This window comes from Neolamprologus brichardi, chromosome 5 (genome assembly GCF_056152115.1).
Source record: "Neolamprologus brichardi isolate AB-2024 chromosome 5, ASM5615211v1, whole genome shotgun sequence".
Taxonomy (NCBI): Eukaryota; Metazoa; Chordata; class Actinopteri; order Cichliformes; family Cichlidae; genus Neolamprologus; species Neolamprologus brichardi.
In genome coordinates this window covers 31839405-31859166 of record NC_142108.1, presented here as the reverse complement: position 1 = coordinate 31859166, position 19762 = coordinate 31839405, and the positions used below count along the sequence as shown (strand labels likewise).

Below are 19762 nucleotides of genomic sequence, written 5' to 3'. Positions count from 1 at the left end.
TTATCAAGGCTATAGGCAGAGAGGTGTTTCGCTTTTCTGTCTCTTACAGAGGAGGGAGCAGATACCAGACGAGGTCATGGAGATATGAGGATGCTTCGGAGCAGACACCAAGACTGCGTCCATGCGGGAGGAAGTTAGCTGTTATAATCGATGTTTTTGTCTCACTATATAATGTTGTACAGCCCGTTTGAGGGTCATCCTTTTTGTCAAACATGCTGTTGGTTCACATAGAAGTCCACAGCGCTGTGTAAACTTTCAACTGCAAAAAGCAAAATAAATCCTTTTTAAAGAGACATACCTTTTTTCTGAGATTCCTTCCAAAAAGTATGAACACAACAATACAATGAAACCAAAGCATGAACACAGAAGAAATCACCCCTCACTCAAAGAGTCTCATGACCCCTTTATCATCAGGTTTTGGGTTTGGTTTCAAAACCAGCAAAACGTTGCTTCATTCTTCTCAGGAGAAAACAGAAATATAACATGTTCCTTCACACTGAAATACATCACTGTGTCAGGTATACAAGAAGCACACCGGGTGGTGGAGATATGAACATATGCATATAGGCCATGACTATGATAATTGATAATTTTTTTTTTAAATGACGGGACTAATTATAGTAACACATTTTAGGATAGAATTGTGCAAAAGTCTTGAGCCACCACACATTTTATTATATTGTTCTGGGAAAATAAGTGCCACGTATCATTAAACCATTTACAAACATCTCTGTAGATACAGCATATAAAGCAAAGACAGCTTTTTGAAAAAAAAATTCTCATTAGTTTGAAAGTCGGTATGATCTCACACTGCTTCAGTAACACTGCTGTGTTTTAATTTTTAACGGTGGAATATATGATGTCTGTTATGTGCAAACACACCTCTGGGCCATCGCTTGAGTTAGGGGACTTTTTTATGTTTGAATAAATAATTTACGATTTGTCACAATGAGGAACATTTCAGATTTTATGCCTTTCATCTATTTTTTATTTGAAAGTGAAAAGAAAAAAAAAACGAGGTCTAAGCAGTGAAAAATTGCAGATTCATCCTATTTATGCTGTAGTGTTTGAAATTATTATTTAATGCTATAATTTCTTGTCAGCATTGTTAGCCTGTGTGTATTCTTTGTTTGCACCCTTTGTAACAGGAGACTTCTTCTGTTTGTCAGGCTACATTGCTGAATGAAATGCGTCATGTTAACTTTGGTAATATTGATGTATAAAGAACAACACTGGCTGATGATGAAATACAGTCAGCTGGCATGGTGACACTGCCAGCATTAACCTGCAGGGCTGGACTGGGACAAAAGATTGGGCATTTTCACTACAGACCGGCTTATATTACACCCCGGAGTAATCAGGGAATGAGACACAGAAGGAGAGCACAGCTGGAAGTAATCAGAGCTAACGAAACAAGGGGAAGCAAAACCAGACACACTGCACACAGGACAGGGACTATCAGAATAAAACAAGAAACACACAACAGGCACAGAGGCACGGACTTAACACTGAACAGATTTATTCCAAAGGAACTGTCATGTATTTTAGTTCTCTGTCATCTCCTGCTTGTTGTTGCGTCGTCCCTCGATAGCTGTGTGGTTTTCCTGTGCTCCGTGTTCTCTTGTAACTCCTAGTTTCCTGTACCCTAGTCTCAGTTTCATGTTTTCCAGTTTAGGTTTTTGTTTTGTAGTATTCTAGCATTTTTCAGCAAAATAAAGCTGCCTTTTTGAGTTCATTCCTCTCTGTGAGTCCTGCATTTGGGTCCTAATCCTGCCTGCCACACAGCAGAATCATGACAAATCCAGCATCTGGTGTTTGTCATGATTCATCTTACCATCTTGCAATCACAGCATTGTAAGTTGGTGAAAGATGTACCCCCCTTGTTTCCCTTTTCGAATGGCCTCCTTGACCTCCTTGTCCTCAAACCAGTGTTCCTCCCTGTCCAGGATGTGTACATCCTCATCATTAAAAGAGTGTTGGCAATGACTCAGGCTGTCATTGCATCAACAAGCAAAAAGGCATTGTCCTTTTTACAAAAATCTCCTTTTCGACCCTGGATTCTCTAAAGCCAACACAGTATGGCGGAAGGCTGCTTTTTCTATTCTTTTATGATCCAAAAACATGTTGCTGCTCCAGTAACCACTAATCTGTCTCCTTTTCTCCCCAACTCACAGAGTTGCTTAATTGATCTTGATTGATAATTTGATCTTTTAATGTTGGTCATTGTCTTTTGTGTTTCTTTTTTAAATACGTATATGATCCATATGTCTATAAAAGTCATCCATCTCCTCCACTTATCAGGGTTGCAGGGGGGCTGACCACCTTGCACACTCACATTCGTACCTATGGGAAAATTAGAAACACTGATTAACCTAACCACACTAATTGCATGTCTTTGAGCTGTGGGAAGAGGCCAGAGTACCTGGGGAGAACCCCTGAAAACACAAGGAAAACAACCATGCTGCCCAATTTATGCTTTAAAATTTATGAATTTATGAATTTAAAATGTTTGCCTGTATGTATGTTTTTTTTTTTTGTGGCATTGTTAGCCTATGTGTGTTCCATTGCTAACACTCATAGTGGAAAATTTAAAGACTGCTACTGATCTTTCTCAGGCTGTAATTGCTGAAAAAAAGGACTTCATGTTAACATATTCTTAACAAAATTGACACCCTATTCTCGAAGAGAAGCCGATGTGATGTTTGTGTATTGTATTTATGGTCGGAAGAGGTCCAGTTTTGCTGCAGGCAACTGCAAGTGACAAATAAATGGCTTCATCATCATTGTCATAGCAGAAAACGTATCTTTATAAATACATTATATGGATATTATAAATATCTTTATAAATACTCTTTGTAAAACATGCAGTTTTGTGTTGAGTTGTTGAGTTGAGTGTTCTGTACTGCTCTTTGCAAAATCAAATAAAAGTAATAAAGACAACCTGGTTTCATGCACCACCATTTATTTAAAATTTCTACAACACCTCTCTCCACCCTGTATACAAAAGAATCAGCACACTGTTTACGTATGAATGTTCCTCATTTATTGCCCATATCGGTGTCACATTACACGCACCGTGACAGTTTCACTTTCTGAACTATGTGTTTAGATTCTTTGTTCGAAAAGAGAGAATCGTCTTGCAGAGAATATCAGGATACTGTGACTTCAACACGATGCTCCTGATTCCATGTTACAAACAGAAGTTTTACAAAAGTCACAGCTATAAGTGAAAGTAAGTTTGAAGAAACGTCCTGAGTGGACGTCTCTTTGTTTTCATTGTTGTCACTCCAGGACAAAATGTCTTCCCAGTCGGAAAATGATCTCTCGTGTCCCGTCTGCCACGACATCTATAGAGATTCTGTCATCCTGTCATGCAGCCACAACGTCTGTCGATTCTGTTTGCAGACGTGGTTGAGAGAGAATCTAGAACACAACTGCCCACTTTGTAAGAAGATACATTTTTCAAATGATTCACCAGGTAACTTGGTGTTAAAGGACCTGTGTGCAGTGTTGGGGAGTAACGGAATACATGTACCGCCGTTACGTATTTAAAATACAAAATATGAGTAACTGTATTCCGTTACAGTTACCGTTTAAAAAGGTGGTATTTAGAATACAGTTACTTTGTTGAAATAAATGGATTACACGGCGGTACTTCCCTGTTTCATATTGTGGCGGGTCAGGACTGTTTGGGTTTTGTTTGACAGCTACGTTCTGTTGTTCCAGGCGGTTGCCATGGTTACAGGGTGACGCTCTCTCTCTGCCTGTTTCCTGGGTGAGAGAGCGCCTGTTGTTGTTGTTGTGCTAAGCTAACAGGCAGAATGCTACAGCTAATAATGCTATATGTGTCTGTGAGCGAGGGAGGGAGAAAAAGGAAAAGTACGAGCTGTCATCGAGCAGAAACGGGAGCTGGAAGCATGTAAATATAATAATAACCACTGCAGCCAAGAAGAGAGCCTGACGAGCCCAGTTGTAAGTAAGCTATTAAGACTCGACTGTACACCGTGTTCCTGTTTTCCTCTGAAACAATAAGTTCTGTTGGAGCAGCCTTTCAACGCCTCTCTCTGTCTCTGCTAGCAAAGTTGACCCAGACAACAAAGTAAAGCTAGTTTTCAGCTACGAGCCGACACAGAACCCACCGTATTAGCCAGAGGTCCCTTTACTACGGTTCGGAGCCGCGGACCTTCAGTAACAGTAATAAATCACAGCAATAGTACATTCATGTAGTTGTAAACAGCATGATAATATATTAAGTAATCCAAAGTATTCAGAATACGTTACTCTCATTGAGTAACGTAACGGAATACGTTACAGAATACATTTTGGGGCATGTAATCTGTAATCTGTAGTGGAATACATTTTAAAAGTAACCTTCCCAACACTGCCTGTGTGAGGCTTTCTTACTGCAGAGAGGTCCAAAACCTTTTGCAGTGTCTGAGCCTCTCTGCAGTCTGCACAATGAGAAACTCAAACTTACAATCTGTAAGCAAATACTAAATAGCAAATAGCAAATAATAAATTAAAACAAAATCACTGTTTAATAAATTAATCGCAGTGTTTGGTGAGAACGAATGGCTGAAGTGAAACTGCGTTGAATGGCAAAAAATATGTAGATATAGGGAAATGTTCCTTCTATTTGTCTTCCTCTTTCGATGTGGGGATAAATCACATGATAGGCTTTATCTTGTGAGCAATGTGCCAAAACTAACCATCAAAGCAGACACAGCCAGAGGAATTACAACTGCTGAGGGAAGAAAGCTGGGAACACGGAAACAAAGGAAGGCTGGGGTACATCTGAACCTGCTGCTGATTCCTTCTTATGAACAGGAGCTTTAAAGAAAATACAGCTAAAGTGGAAGTAAGTTTCAGTTTTATGAAACAGCTCATTAGTACACCATTTCCATCGTTCATCCACACTGTAAACCCAAACAATCAAAATATTTTAAAACTTCTCTTACTATTCTGAATTGCAGATATACATATATATATATATACATACATATATATACATATATATATATATATACATACATATATATATATACATACATATATATATATATATATATATATATATATATATATATATATATATATATATATATATGTATATATGTATGTATATATATATATGTATATATATATATATATATGTATGTATATATATATATATGTATATATATGTATGTATATATATATATATATGTATATATATATATATATATGTATACATACATATATATATGTATGTATGTATATATATATGTATACATATATATATATGTATACATATATATATGTATACATACATATATATATATATATATATATATATATATATATATATATATATATATATATTACATTTTACAATTTATTTTTTAGTAAACTTGAATATAACTTTTTTCAGATTTAAGTGAGTTACACCTGAAAGTTTAATTTCAGAGTTTTTATTCCCGCTGTATGGGTCTTCTGTAATCTGCTATATTGCTCATCAATACTGTAGCATTCAAAATGGATGTGTTGGGTTTATAGCCACAAATTTTGGACACTCGATGTGAAATGCTCTGCATGAGCTGTCATACTCAATTATTCTGTTTGTGTTCTGTTGTACTTGGTAGTACACCCCTCTGAACTCTAAGTGGTTAGGTGGAACAATGGTATTTCTGATCCAGAGCAGGTTCTGTTCAGTGTGTCTGTAGAAATTCAGTAAAAGAAGCACATCTTCACTGCTTCCTGTATGTGATCCTAATGCCTTTTTTACACTGCTGGAATTGCAGCTAATACATTTCAGTTTCATGTTTCTTTTACTAAGTTGCAGGACAGAGTCAGACCTGAACAGACTGAGGATCCTGTAATGTTCATAGGCACCAATTTTCTATTTTACTAATATAGTTTTTTATAGTGTTTATAGATGTTATTGCAGCGTAAAAGAAAAACTATATAATTGAATTTACTGTGATAGCACAAAAACGAGTGAAAAGTGAGGCTCTCTCTTTTTTCTTTTTTTTTTAAAGAATAAATAAGAAAGAATAATGTCTTGATGCATGCTCAATCATCCAGGTAAGGAGAACCCAAAAGGTTGATTCTGTTCATCTGGACGTTTTCAGTGGAAGAAATATCCAAGGGACTTCTAAATTGTTGGACTTTATCCTGGTAAGTCATACTACCATAGAGTAATTTAAAAAGAAAAAAAATCTAGCACTATGAAAGCATGTGCTAGAGAACTAAAATATTTGAGTTAAATGAAGTGGTTGGTTGTAATCACTATATTAACAAATTGTTTATATAATAATAACAATAAATTGTATTTATAGAGCGCCTTTCAAGACACTCAAGGACACTTAACAATAGAATAAAACATATTATAGACATGACAAAGTGAAGAACAATAGAAACCAAGGGTGTAGATTTGGCTTTGGCATTGGTGGGGACGGATGATTCAACCACCGAACCATGCCCCGTTTCTGCTTTTTTTTTTTTTTTTTCCTTTTGGTCTTTGCTTCTTGATAAAAAAATTAAAAAAAAAGGAGAAATATACTTGCATACATATGCTATTCTACATTTTTTAACCATTTAAAATTACAATTCATAGTTTTATATGTGAATTGCATAATGTTAAATTACTATTAAACAAATGACTGACAAAGTATTTTAGGTTTAGTTTACTTCAGCCATATTCCATATAACTCAGGTATCATACAAAAATAAAAATAGTTTCAAATACAGTCATGACAATAAAAGAATATGACTTTAACAACATTAGTTCAGTTATAGTACACCAACATCTGTTATACTTTGGCACTAGGGGAACACTGAATGACCTGCTGGTTTATGTCCATAAAACTACTCATCTAAGATTACCACAAAGTAAAAGATCTCTCAGCAAAATTATGCAACATTTTAGGTGGACTGTTGCCCCGAACAAGTCAGTGAGCTGAGATTTTTTATTCTAAACATGAGCTACTGTTACAGCAACAGACATGGACTACTGGTGCCCCACACAACAACTCAATGTCCACTATGTGAAGTCTCTCCTGGTGGACATGGCAACCTACCAAATATAAATGGTAAATGGTAGGTTTCTTTGAAAAATACTTTCTTATATCCAGGTTCTTCCTTTTTGCTGCCATCCTCCTCTCCTCCTCGCAGGTCTTCCCAACGCAGGCTTGCCGCTGCTAAAACTAAACAGAGCTCCCTGAAAGGCACAGCCAATCACATTGGCCATATTTGTCACATGACGTAGGACTTCAGTAGAGAACGTAACTTAACTCTTTGTGCTCCGCTGGGTGCAGATCGTTTCTTTCTTTCTATCGGGTTTGTTTTTCTTTACTCGAAGAGATCAAATTATTGGTGGGGACAATTCAACAATCGCTGGATATTGGTGGGGACATGTCCCTTTCGTCCATGCCAAATCTACGCCCTTGATAGAAACAAAAGCACAAGATAAAATGAACAAACAGTGGGTTCACAGTGAATATGCAGATTTGAACAGATGGGTTTTGAGTTGAGAGTTAAACTGGGGGAGAGAACCAATATTTCTTATATCTGGGGGTAGAGAGTTCCACAGCTGATGACACCAAGGCTCTTAACCTGATATGAAGGGAAAACTGTGGAGTTATCTAAAGTGAGTGAGAAATGCTTTGCCTTCAGTAGGTTAAAGGTTAGTGCCAACAGGGAGGGTTTCAGTTTTATCCTCATTGAGCTTAAGAAAATTAGAACTGAACCAGGATTTTAATTCAGATAGGCATTCTGTAAGGGAAGAAGGTGGGAGGGAGGAATCAGGCCTACAGGAGAGATATAACTGGGTGTCATCAGCAAAACAGATCAAATTTGCAGAAAATGGTACCAAGACGGAGGATGTAAATAATGAAGAGAAGAGGGTCGAAGACTGAACCTTGGGGTACACCAGAAGTGACTGGGAATAGACGAGAGCGAACTGATATGAGCCGAATAAACTGGGAGCGGTCAAGGAGATATGACTGGAACCAAGCTAGGGGTGTTTCAGAGACACCAAGAGAGGAAAGTCTGCTTAGAAGGACGGAGTGAGAGATTGTGTCAAAGGCTGAGCTCAAATCCAAAAGGACGAGAATGGTGAGAAGACCAGAGTCAGCTCTGATTAGACGATCATTAGTGTAAAGTAAAGCAGTTTCTGTGCTATGACATGAGTGAAAATCACGTTTAAACCTCTTGTAGATGTTATTATTAACCAGGTGTAAATTAAGTTGAGCTGCAACAGTTTTTTCGAGTATTTTAGAAATGAAGATTAGATTAGAGATCGGAGGGAGGTTGTTAAAGTTATTAGGATCTAAAGAAGTTTTTTTCAGTATAGGAGTGACTGAAGCAATCTTGAATAATGAGGGTACGATGCTGGTGGTGAGTGAAGAGTGAATGACAGCAGAGATGAGTGGGAGTAGGGAAAAGAGGCAGGATTTCACAGAGCCTGTAGGCATAGGGTCATAGGCGGGCTTGGATTTACATATGAACTCAGAAATATCAGATATATCAGGAAGATGAAAAGTGGAAAAACGGCGCAAAATAGAGAAAAGGTTCTGGAGAGGGGGTAGACACAACATTCGAACTGAGTTGCTGATGAATGTTATGAATTTTTGAAGTGAAGAACTGCATCAAGGAGTTACAGGTTTCAGAAGAAATGTGGTGGTAAAGCATTGGGGGGTTGAAGAAGTTTGTTGACAACTGTAAACAGAATCCTTGTGTTACCCTCATATTTACTGATAATACCAGAGTAGAAGCTTTGTTTGGCCTTGTTGATGGAATCTTTTTACTGGAGTACAACAAATATTTTTTTAAAAAACTAAATAAAATAAAAAAATTTTAAAGGAAAGAACAGTCTTCAGTTTATCAGCTATATTACCTTGTGGGATATTTACATGTGTCTTGTCTTGTGTTTTTCAATCCCAAGCACAATGTCTTCTCAGTCTGAAAAGGATCTCTCCTGTCCCGTCTGCCACGACATCTTCAAAGATCCTGTCATCCTGTCATGCAGCCACAGCTTCTGTAAAGACTGTCTGCAGCTGTGCTGGAGAGACAAACAAATAAAATCCTGCCCAATATGCAAGACGATTCCTTTGCTGAATGATCCGCCCCGTAACTTAGCATTAAAGAACCTGTGTGAGGCTTTCTTACTGCAGAGAGATAAAAACCCTTCTGCAGTGTCTGAGCCTCTCTGCAGTCTGCACCATGAGAAACTCAAACTTTTTTGTTTGGATCATCAGCAGCCGGTGTGTGTTGTCTGTCGAGATTCACTAGCACACAAAAACCACAGCTTCAGACCTATTGATGAAACTTCACACGGTCACAGAAAAGAGCTAAAGGAATTGCTGGAACCCTTAAAGGTGTTAAAGATGAACACTGAATACACTAAAGGAGAGTTTGACCAAATAGCAGAAACCATTAAGGTCCAGGCCCAGCAGACAGAAGAGCAAATTCATGAGGAGTTTAAAAAGCTTCAGCTGTTTCTACAAAAGGAAGAAAATGCCAGGATCACTGCTCTGAGGACAGAAGAGAAACAGAAGAGTCAGAGGATGAAGGAGAAGACTGAGGATCTGAACAGGAAAATGGAAACTCTTTCAGAAACAATCAGAGCCACAGAGGAGCAACTGAGAGCTGAAGACGTTGTGTTTCTCCAGAGCTACAAGGCTGTAGTGATCAGAGTCAAGCAGCTCCCCCTGCTGGATGCTCCACAGCTGGACTCAGGAGCTCTGATGGATGTGGCCAAACACCTGGGCAACCTGACCTACAACATCTGGAATAAGATGAAGGAGATGGTCTCCTACACTCCTGTGATTCTGGATCCAAACACAGCTCATCCACAACTCATCATGTCTGACGATCTGACCAGTGTGAGTCTCGGAGGGAGACAGAAGGTTCCTGATAATCCAGAGAGGTGTCACTATTGTGAAATTGTCCTGGGCTCTGAGGGCTTCAACTCAGGGACTCACATTTGGGATGTTGAGGTTGGAGAAGAGGGATTTTGGTACATTGGTGTTGTAAATGAGTCTTATGAGAGAAAGGTACAAGCACGGTCAGGATTCTGGCAATTAAGTTTCCAGGATGAAGAGTACATAGTACAAACAACACCAGATACATATAAAGTTTTGTCAGTAAAGAAGCTGCAGAGGGTCAGAGTTCAGCTGGAGTATGACAGAAGGAAGCTCTCATTTTATGATCTGGATGCCAATGTAACCAGTGTGATCCTGCGTTGTGTGTCTGATAACTGATCAAAAAAAGGTAAAAGAAAGAAAGGCCTCCAAGTAAATAATTTGCCCACTCCAGCTCCTCTCCCACAGGGGAATTGTAGAAAAGGGCAGAGGCAAAAGGGGTACACTGTATTTATAGGGTTGCACCAAAGAAGAAGAAGAAAAGAATGAGGAGGGGCTCTAACTGATAATGAACATAACTACAGGCTTGGAGGTCCTAAAAGTCAGGCATGAAAGGAACAGTTTGGGGGTTTAGGACACATTTTGTGTAATTATAACAATGTGACTTATGACCCTGTTACATTCACCCCCCAAGAATTACACAAAATACTAAAGAGTACACCAAAAAATAAATAAATAAATAATAAAATGTATAAACCCACAATAACAGATACAGTGGCCTCAAACAAATTCACATCACATATACAATGAATTAGATCAGCAACATAGCTTCCTCCAAGGAGGATAAGAGACCTGAGACCCGCTTGGCGCCTAGCAAGATCCCAGGACACACTATAGACAAAATGAGGTGCCATTTACACCACACAAAACAGGCCATAATATCTATGGGCATCACCATCAGACTGCACAGACTGACAAAATACAATCAACTCTGTGCCTCTATTATTCTTTACCAAAAACAATAGCAATGGACAACATACAGCAATAAACAAATTCACACATCGATAACCGCTGCTTGAACAGGTTCAACACCAAGGAGTGTTTCAAGTTGAGCCATTGATTCAATCAAGCGACGAACTGGTTTAATGATTCTACCAAAACGTGTGGTAAGTCCTTGATCCACGTCCACATTTTCGGGTTCAAGAGAATGAAAACTGTGGGACGGGAAAGTAGCAGGGGAGTCTGGGGAGGCTCCATCACCAGCCAGCCCACCAAGATCAGGAACACCCATTATGGGAGGGGTCTCATGAACGCAATCTTCGACCGGGTCAGCGGCGGATTGCTGATGGATCCATGATAGTGTGCGGTCATCACACTCGCCAATGCTGGAGACAGAATCCACAGTACAGGTGGCAGGAAGTACAGCTCCTCTGCCCCCAAAAGACGTCACAGACCCATCCAGGTCAGACTCAGGGGGGCCACTGACAACGCTCACAGCAGGATGTGCAGCATCGTCATTCAATGTTGTGTCCAAGGGCAAAAAGTTAACTTGAAGGAGCAGGTTGCGATGCACCACACGCTCATGACCTTCTTTGTCTCTGATACGGCAGATGTGAAGAGCAGGATCCAAGTCGACTACCGTGTACACAACGGGTTCCCATTTGTCAGAGAGCTTCCTTTTTCCTCTGACTCCCTTGTTTGCCAACAACACCTGGTCCCCTAGTGAAAGAGGCAGACCCTTCACCTTTCTGTTGTACTGGTCAGACTGGTGTCTCTGCTCCATTGTGCTGTGTTCCTGGGCTTGGAGCATGGCAGAGCGCAGGTCATCCATCAGTGACTTGACATAGGTATCATAGTCACAAATGGTGTCATCATGAAGGACATCCCGAAACATGAGGTCAACTGGCAACCTTGGCACCCTCCCAAACATCAGGTAGAATGGCGCAAAGCCGGTGGTCTCGTGTGCTGTACAGTTATACACAAATGTCATGGACTGTATCATCTGCGGCCATTTCTGCTTAGATCTGGGGGGGAGGGACCGTAACATGTTTCCAAGGGTGCGATTAAATCTCTCCGTGGTACCATTACCCATGGGGTGGTATGGTGAAGTGTGAGATTTGGCAACGCCACCCAAAACCAGAAGCTCTGCAAGTAGCTCACTCTCAAAACTAGCTCCCTGGTCAGAGTGAATGCGCTGAGGGAAGCCATACACACAGAAGAATCCATCCCAGAGTTTTTTAGCAACTCTCTTAGCTGTCTGATCCTGGCATTGGAATGCATGTGCTAATTTTGTGAAGTGGTCAGTAATCACAAGGACATCCACAGACTTGTTGTTGCTGTCCTCAGCTGACCAGAAGTCAATGCACACAAGTTCCAGTGGAGCACAGGTCTTAATGCTTTCCAACGGGGCTCTAGCTGCTGGCTCTGGGGTCTTGCTAAGAACACACCTGCGGCAATTTCTCACATGATCGCGCACATCCTTCTCCATATCATACCAGAAGAAACGCTGACGAGCCAAGGAGAGTGTGCGAGGTTGACCTTGATGACCAGCATTGTCGTGTATGCCAGACAGCACCACTTGTTTTAGGGAGTCAGGTACCACAAACTGGAATCTCTTGTGTTTGGTCAGTGGGTCCCTCACAACTCTGTAGAGGACACCATTGAGGAATGTGAGCTTATCCCATTGTTTCAGGAGCCGCAACGTATGTTGGTTCTCATGACAGCGCTCACGTCTGGAGGGTCTGCGCTTACGCTCAACATAGCGGGCTACTCTGGAGATCACAGGATCCCCAGTTTGATGAGACAGGAGATCAGCATGGGACAGTGCATGAGAGACATCACAGTCAGGTGGACTAATGGAGGTCAGGTGACCAGCAAGGGATGTTGCACGCTGGCGAGAAGCAGACTCCCACTCACAGAGGGAAGACATGAGAGAAGACACGTCATCAGTTGACAGAGACACATCAAGCACAGCAGAGGGTGGAGCACTGCGTATCGATTGAGGTTGACAGGTCAAACGGAAGGCATCTTGGACACTAGCATCTTTCACATCACTGACTTGCTCTAGCAGCTCAAAGTAGGGCTCCGACAGGAGGCGCTGGGTCAAAGGCCTCACAAACGGTTCCCTGCTCAGGGTGTCTGCCACGATGTTCAGCTTTCCAGGAACATATTTGATCTCAAAGCAGTATGGTGCAAGCTTAGAGACCCAACGCTGTTCACAGGCATCCAGCTTTGGCTTAGTCAGAATGTATGTGAGAGGATTGTTATCAGTCCAGACAGTGAACCGGTGACCCTTGAGCCAGTGGCAGAACTTATCGCACACAGCCCACTTCAGAGCCAAAAATTCAAGCCGGTGTGCTGGGTATTTGGCCTGACTGCGGCTGAGAGACTTACTAGCAAAGGCTATAGGTCTCGCTCTCTCCTCACCAGCTGGCACCTGGGATAAGACAGCACCCAGCCCATCCATGGAAGCGTCAGTCGAAAGGATGAATGGCCTCTCAAAATCAGGATGTGCCAGCACCGCACAGCTGAGGAGTGCACCTTTGAGTCCCTCAAATGCCTTCTCGCAAGCAGGAGTCCAGTCTTGAGGGGTGAGCTTGCGAAAGGTTCCCGGTTTCCGACTCCCATGGCAGCCTTTAGTCCTCTTCTGACCGGCAGTTAGAGCAAAGAGCGGCTTCGCAATACGAGAGCACCCTGGAATGAAATGCTGGTAAAACATCACCATGCCAAGGAAGGATCTCACTTTCCTCTGAGAAGGGGTGCAACCGTCACCATCCATAAGGTCAGTCTTCTGAAAACTGGCGATAACCCTCACTTTATCCTGATCAACTGAGACACCACCAGCATCCACGACATGACCCAAAAACCTCACAGAGCGTCTGAGAAAGTGACATTTTTTCTGCGCCAGCTTCAGATTGCTGGTCCTCAGGCGGGAGAAAACAATCTCAAGACGTTTTAGGGCCTCCTCTTCTGAAGGTGCAAACACCAGCAGGTCATCAAGATAACACAGGAGGCTGGAAAAGTTCAAGTCACCAAAGATGCTGAGCATCATCCGCATGAAAGATGCTGGGCTGTTGCATAGACCCTGGGGAAGTCTGTTGTACTCATACAGGCCAAGAGGTGTAGTGAAAGCCGTGTACCGTCTGTCAGACTCATGGAGGGGAACGTTGTAGAACCCGGATGTGAGGTCCATGGTGCTGAAGAAAGCATTCCCACCAAGGGCAGCAAGACAGTCAGCCTGATGGGGCAGTGGGTGAGCATCCTTAATGGTTTTGGCATTGAGCCAGCGGAAGTCAGTGCATATCCTCAAGTCACCTGACTTCTTCCAAACCATTACCAGTGGCGAGGCATATTCGCTGGTGGACTTACTGATGATGCCTTTCATCTCCATGTCTGACAGCACCTCTCGCAACTTATGATAGTGAGCCGGTGGTACTCTGCGATAGGGAAGCCTGAAAGGGCGGTCGTCAGTGAGGTGGATACGATGGACAAAGTCTTTCACCTCACCACAGTCCAGTTTGTCTCTAGAGAACACATCTTGGTAAGTCAACACAAGCTCCACCAATTTCCTCTTCCACCCATCTGACACTTCACAGCCCTCAATGTCAATATCAGCCAACCCAGCGTCTTTGAGTAGCTGTGCAGAGTCAGGCACAGAGTCTGGTGAGGGGGGAAAACTGGTATGCTGGTCAGTCAGAGTCTCGCAGAGACCTTGAGTGATGGGCAGGTCCTCCACAGCAATACAAGGAAAGACATCCGCAATCTTAGCATTGCGACGAAGTGTCACAGGGCTCTCTGTTGGGTTAAGGACCTTCATAGGGACCCAACGATCTCCCCACATGGGTGTTATAATGCGCCCCACCATTATGTTCTTTGGAGTGGAACGGGCTGACGTGGGTTCCACAACGACAGTACTTCCTGGAGACACAAGGGCAGAAGGTGGCAGCTTTCCCCAAACTACATATTCTTTTTGTGGCAGGAGAGCGACACTCTTCCGCAACCTGACCGTACCTACTTTATCTGGCAACACAGGAGCAGACCACCGTGAGATACAGCTCAGCAACTGCAGGAAGTCTTCACAATCAGTGCCAGTGTAATCGGAGTTAATAAGCTCCCAGTACTTTGTATCTGCCTTCATTTTCTGAATGATGGGCCGGATCACATTGCTCCCCACGATGAGTTCATCTTTTTGCCCAGGAACCACAAATGTTGGCACAAGAAATCTAGTCCCATATACTTCAATGTCCAAATCATAGATGCATTTCGGTTGTGTGAGAAGGCCACCGCAACCAACCAGCACCACATTTTCAGGGGCATGTTGCGGAATCAGAGCAACACCAGCGGCTCTTAGCTTGCTATCAGCCTCTTCACTTAGTGTGCATGACATACTTCCTGAATCAAGCATGCCTGTCAGGGAACACCGGCCACTGACCGACACTGGAATGTAAAACAACTCACTAGCCCTGCCAACTCTTTGTGAACCGATAATAACATTCTTCTCATCAGAGAGGCTACTACAGCAGTTAACATATATGGCTTCTGGGTCTGTTGCATTTGTGAGGGTTTCATCAACACTGCCCATGCTACCCCTCTCGTTACATGGGCTGTCTAGTTTAAAGCAGCATTGGTGGGAGGAGGGACTGAAATGCTTGGTTTCTGGCGCAACTGTGGGCATTCACGCCTCATGTGTCCAGGGTCAAAGCAGCTGTGGCATAGCTTGTACAGCCTACAATGCACATGGGTTGTGTGTTCATGTGAGTCACACACTCTGCACGAAGCACGGTGAGCACTGCGGTGCCCATGGGAATGACCTGTGGGTTGTGGGAACCTAGGACCAGTGGCTAGTGATGCAGTGCACATAGACAGAACCTTGTCAAACAGTGCTACCATCTGTTGAACAGCTGGCTCAGCTGGAGGAGGGCCGGAAACTGGCAAAGATGGGGGCATGACATGAGGAGTCAAAGGAGGACAAGCAGAGGGCTGCTGCACACTTACCATGCCATCAGAAGAGAGGGGCTGACATGTGGCTGCAGAGGAGACAGAGGGCATAGGGTACGAAGCTGGCTCATGTGTTACTGGGACTGCTTGAGCACCGCTGGAGTGGGGCTGGCTGTTAACAGCAACAGGGCTCTGATGTGGGATGGACAGACATGCTGTATTATGAGACAAAACACTAGACTGTCTCATTTTCCTCACATAGTTGTCCAGACGGCTCTGAACCTCAGCTGCAGTCCACTCCTCAGGGGCCTTCAGTTGAAAAGACAATGCAAGACTGTGGTCAGGACAGTGATTAATGAACATTGAAACAACCTCACTACTGGGGTCCTCTACCAGCTTGCCGCGCCTGCGGAGACACTCATCAGCAGCGTCAATAGACTTGTTCAACCGGATCCAGTAATCCATGGCGTTCTCACCTGGACGTGGCACAGTACTGTAGAAATCTTTCATGGGCAGGCTGGAATATGTCAAGTCGCTGAAGTTAGACCTCAGTATGTCAAACACAGCAGTAATAAGATCCTTCCGATTCAACTCAGGGCGGCAACGAAGTGACACCTTGACCACATCTCTGGCTTTGCCAGTCAGTCTAGACATTAATATGGCAAACATTTCTTCATCTGTGTCACAGCTGATTCTGTGCAGATAACATCTCATCATGTCCTCCCATTCACCGATGGGAAATAGATCTGTGTTGTCACCCTTGAAGTATGGTGGAGCTTTGGTGTCTGACTGAACAATAACCTTCAGCTGGGACTGGTCATTGCAGCTCGAGGGCACATTCTGAGGAGACTGTGGCTGGGTGGGGGCTGGCTGGTGCATAGAGTTAAGAGAGGATGTGATATTTTCCCCAATTTGCTTTGCTAAGTCAGTAATCAAGCTGCTCAACATGTCACTAGTGACAGCCTGGGTGTGTGTTTGGCGTTCGCAAGCAGCTGGTGTGGAGCTAGCTTCTGGCATTAATGGTGAGTGCATCACTGACTGGTCTACAGTGTGGGCACCAATACCGGGGACTACTGGCCTACCCCTCCCAAAACACTTTGGAGCAATCTGATGACCCCTCCCCAAACCAAAGGTCATATTACTCCCCGCAGAGAACAGATCAGGCATAGCGCTATCCACAGTTTCCTCACCTAACATGTTGGTCCAAGTGAGATATCACTATTTAACAGCAAAAAAAAAAAAAAAATGAGCCTAACCCCCACACACAATTATGCAAAACTTCACAAAACAATGAAATGTGGGGAGAGAAAAAAAACATCAAAGAATCAAAACACCATAGAAAATAAAATAAAATGTTTTTTTTTTTTTCAATTAAAACAGGCTGTAAAAGCCAATATCAATAGAAAAAAAATAAATTACAATCCGTGCCTGCATAATTTGAGGCAACAATATGAAACAGTGACAGAAATGATCACCAACGTATTTGCCCTTTAAGTTCACACGTGACAGAGATGCCTGCAAGCCAAATTGCGGGGCATCGATCTCACGCAAGCGATATAAAAACCTGTGAGTCAAAGCGCAGGGCACAGGACCCTGGCACGCAGCTGCGGAGAGGAGGCGGGAAAACAGCGGCAGCAGAAGGAGGAGGGGTGGATCGCGGATTGGCGATGTGACTGGTCACGGCACCAAGTGTAACCGGTGTGATCCTGCGTTGTGTGTCTGATAACTGATCAAAAAAAGGTAAAAGAAAGAAAGGCCTCCAAGTAAATAATTTGCCCACTCCAGCTCCTCTCCCACAGGGGAATTGTAGAAAAGGGCAGAGGCAAAAGGGGTACACTGTATTTATAGGGTTGCACCAAAGAAGAAGAAGAAAAGAATGAGGAGGGGCTCTAACTGATAATGAACATAACTACAGGCTTGGAGGTCCTAAAAGTCAGGCATGAAAGGAACAGTTTGGGGGTTTAGGACACATTTTGTGTAATTATAACAATGTGACTTATGACCCTGTTACACCAACACACTCATACACACCTTCAAACACAATTTCACTGAGAAGCTGTTTCCTTATCTTTTTACTAAGAAAGACCCACTGAAGATATTACCAGTGATCTTGAAAGTGGACGAGCATATAACTCCTCTATCAACAGGTTTTTGGTCTCATTTTTAAACCAGTAAAAAGTCCTAGCATTAATAGTTGCAAGATACTAAGAAAGAGCAAATGCTTTCACAGATTTTTCACTTATTCATTGTTTGTCCTATTTTAAGATCTGATTTCTGAATGATTCTTTTTTCTTTTTCTAGCTACTAGGAAATAAATTTGCCGCTTGAGAAAAACTATCATGGTTTTTTGTCCTAAAGTTAAAATCTGACCTGTTGTACAAGATATAAACGATTGATCAAGTCTGAGCTGCAGTTTTGTATTTGAAGTTCTTGTTTCTTTTACAACATGAAGATACCATTACAGAAATATTCAGCTACGGTATTTTCTGCTGAGATTTGAATTTTAACAATATAATATAAAATACACCCAACAAACTCACATACACAACTTTATCTGGGAATAAGGAAAAAAAAAACAACCCAGACATGAACATAAGCATGAGGAGCGTCTAAAGAACAGCAGGGGGCGCTCTTCAACCATTAAATGTAGCTGACTATAATAAATCAGGTGGTTCTCCTACTCTATACCTTTACTGTAAAAAGTCAATCCATAAATTGAATAAATAAATTAAATATATAATGGTATATGCCTAGCAAGCACTGAGTTTAAAGCCTCCACAATTATTTTAAAAAGTGATTTTGCCAAACTTGAAAATTGAAAACAAAAAAATGTCAGTTTTATTAAACTGCTAAACTGTCTTCAATAATCTGTTGTTTGTAAAGACTTTTATTTTTGGCCTCTTCAGCTCAACTTCAACTTTTTGTTTTCTGTCAAGAAGACTGTCAGCTGTTCACTTGTGCTGGGCTCTGAGGGCTTTGACTCAGAGATTGTGATCTTGAAGTCAGAAATGATGAGGACTGAACCCTTGGCCTGGTGACAGGTCTTGTCTAAGAAAGGGACAAACACAGACTGGATTCTGGGAAATATATTTGTTTGAAGGAACTAACGCGGCAGCCTCTTCATCACTTCCATGTAAAGTTGTTTCAGTGAAGAAGGTCCAGAGGGTGGGAGGTTAGCTGGACTGTAACAGAGAGATGCTCTCATTCTTTGATGTGAACATTAACACACACCTACATGCCTTCAAGCTCAGTTTCACAGAGAAGTTGTTTCCACACTGTTGTGATTGAAAATGTTTGATTTATTTTACTAAATTAGGTGGTTATAATCATTTTCATACATTTACTGCAAATGTGCTCATAATGAGTTGGCGCTCAGTCTTCTGAAGGTCATAAGCTTTGTTCGGCTTTACTGTCCGGACTGATATATTGTAGGAAATGACTTAGAGTGCAGAGGGGTAATTGCAAACACGCTTACACACATAGATTATGATTAGAATAAGTCTTTGGGTCAGAGAGTTCTGAATATGATATTCTAAACCAACTTTGAATCACTAGAAGAACAATGGATAATAGCATTAGATTATCAAGGCTAGGCAGAGAGGTGTTTCGCTTTTCTGTCTCTTACAGAGGAGGGAGCAGATACCAGACGAGGTCATGGAGATATGAGGATGCTTCGGAGCAGACACCAAGACTGCGTCCATGCGGGAGGAAGTTAGCTGTTATAATCGATGTTTTTGTCTCACTATATAATGTTGTACAGCCCGTTTGAGGGTCATCCTTTTTGTGGAACATGCTGTTGGTTCACATAGAAGTCCTCAGCGCTGTGTAAACTTTCAACTGCAAAAAGCAAAATAAATCCTTTTTAAAGAGACATACCTTTTTTCTGAGATTCCTTCCAAAAAGTATGAACACAACAATACACTGAAACCAAAGCATGAACCACAGAAGAAATCACCCCTCCCTCAGAGTCTCATAACCCCTTT

At 42.1% G+C, this 19762-nt stretch overlaps 1 protein-coding gene across 1 annotated transcript; it reads left to right on the top strand.

Annotated features, from left to right (window-relative positions):
• The first annotated feature begins 8927 nt into the window (after nucleotides 1–8927).
• On the top strand, nucleotides 8928–18092 carry LOC148102830 (zinc-binding protein A33-like). The gene is made up of 2 exons (XM_087841378.1): nucleotides 8928–10194; nucleotides 17789–18092. Exons 1-2 carry the CDS (start codon nucleotides 8928–8930, stop codon nucleotides 17944–17946), a joined length of 1425 nt encoding a protein of 474 aa, XP_087697504.1. The 3' UTR covers nucleotides 17947–18092.
• The last annotated feature ends 1670 nt before the right edge of the window (nucleotides 18093–19762 follow it).

Coding starts and splice junctions, on each gene's coding strand:
- LOC148102830 (XM_087841378.1), top strand. CDS start 8,928: ATGTCTTCTCAGTCTGAAAAGGATCTCTCCTGTCCCGTCTGCCACGAC. Junction 10,195..17,788: donor GCTCTCATTTTATGATCTGG/ATGCCAATGTAA, acceptor TATGACCCTGTT/ACACCAACACACTCATACAC.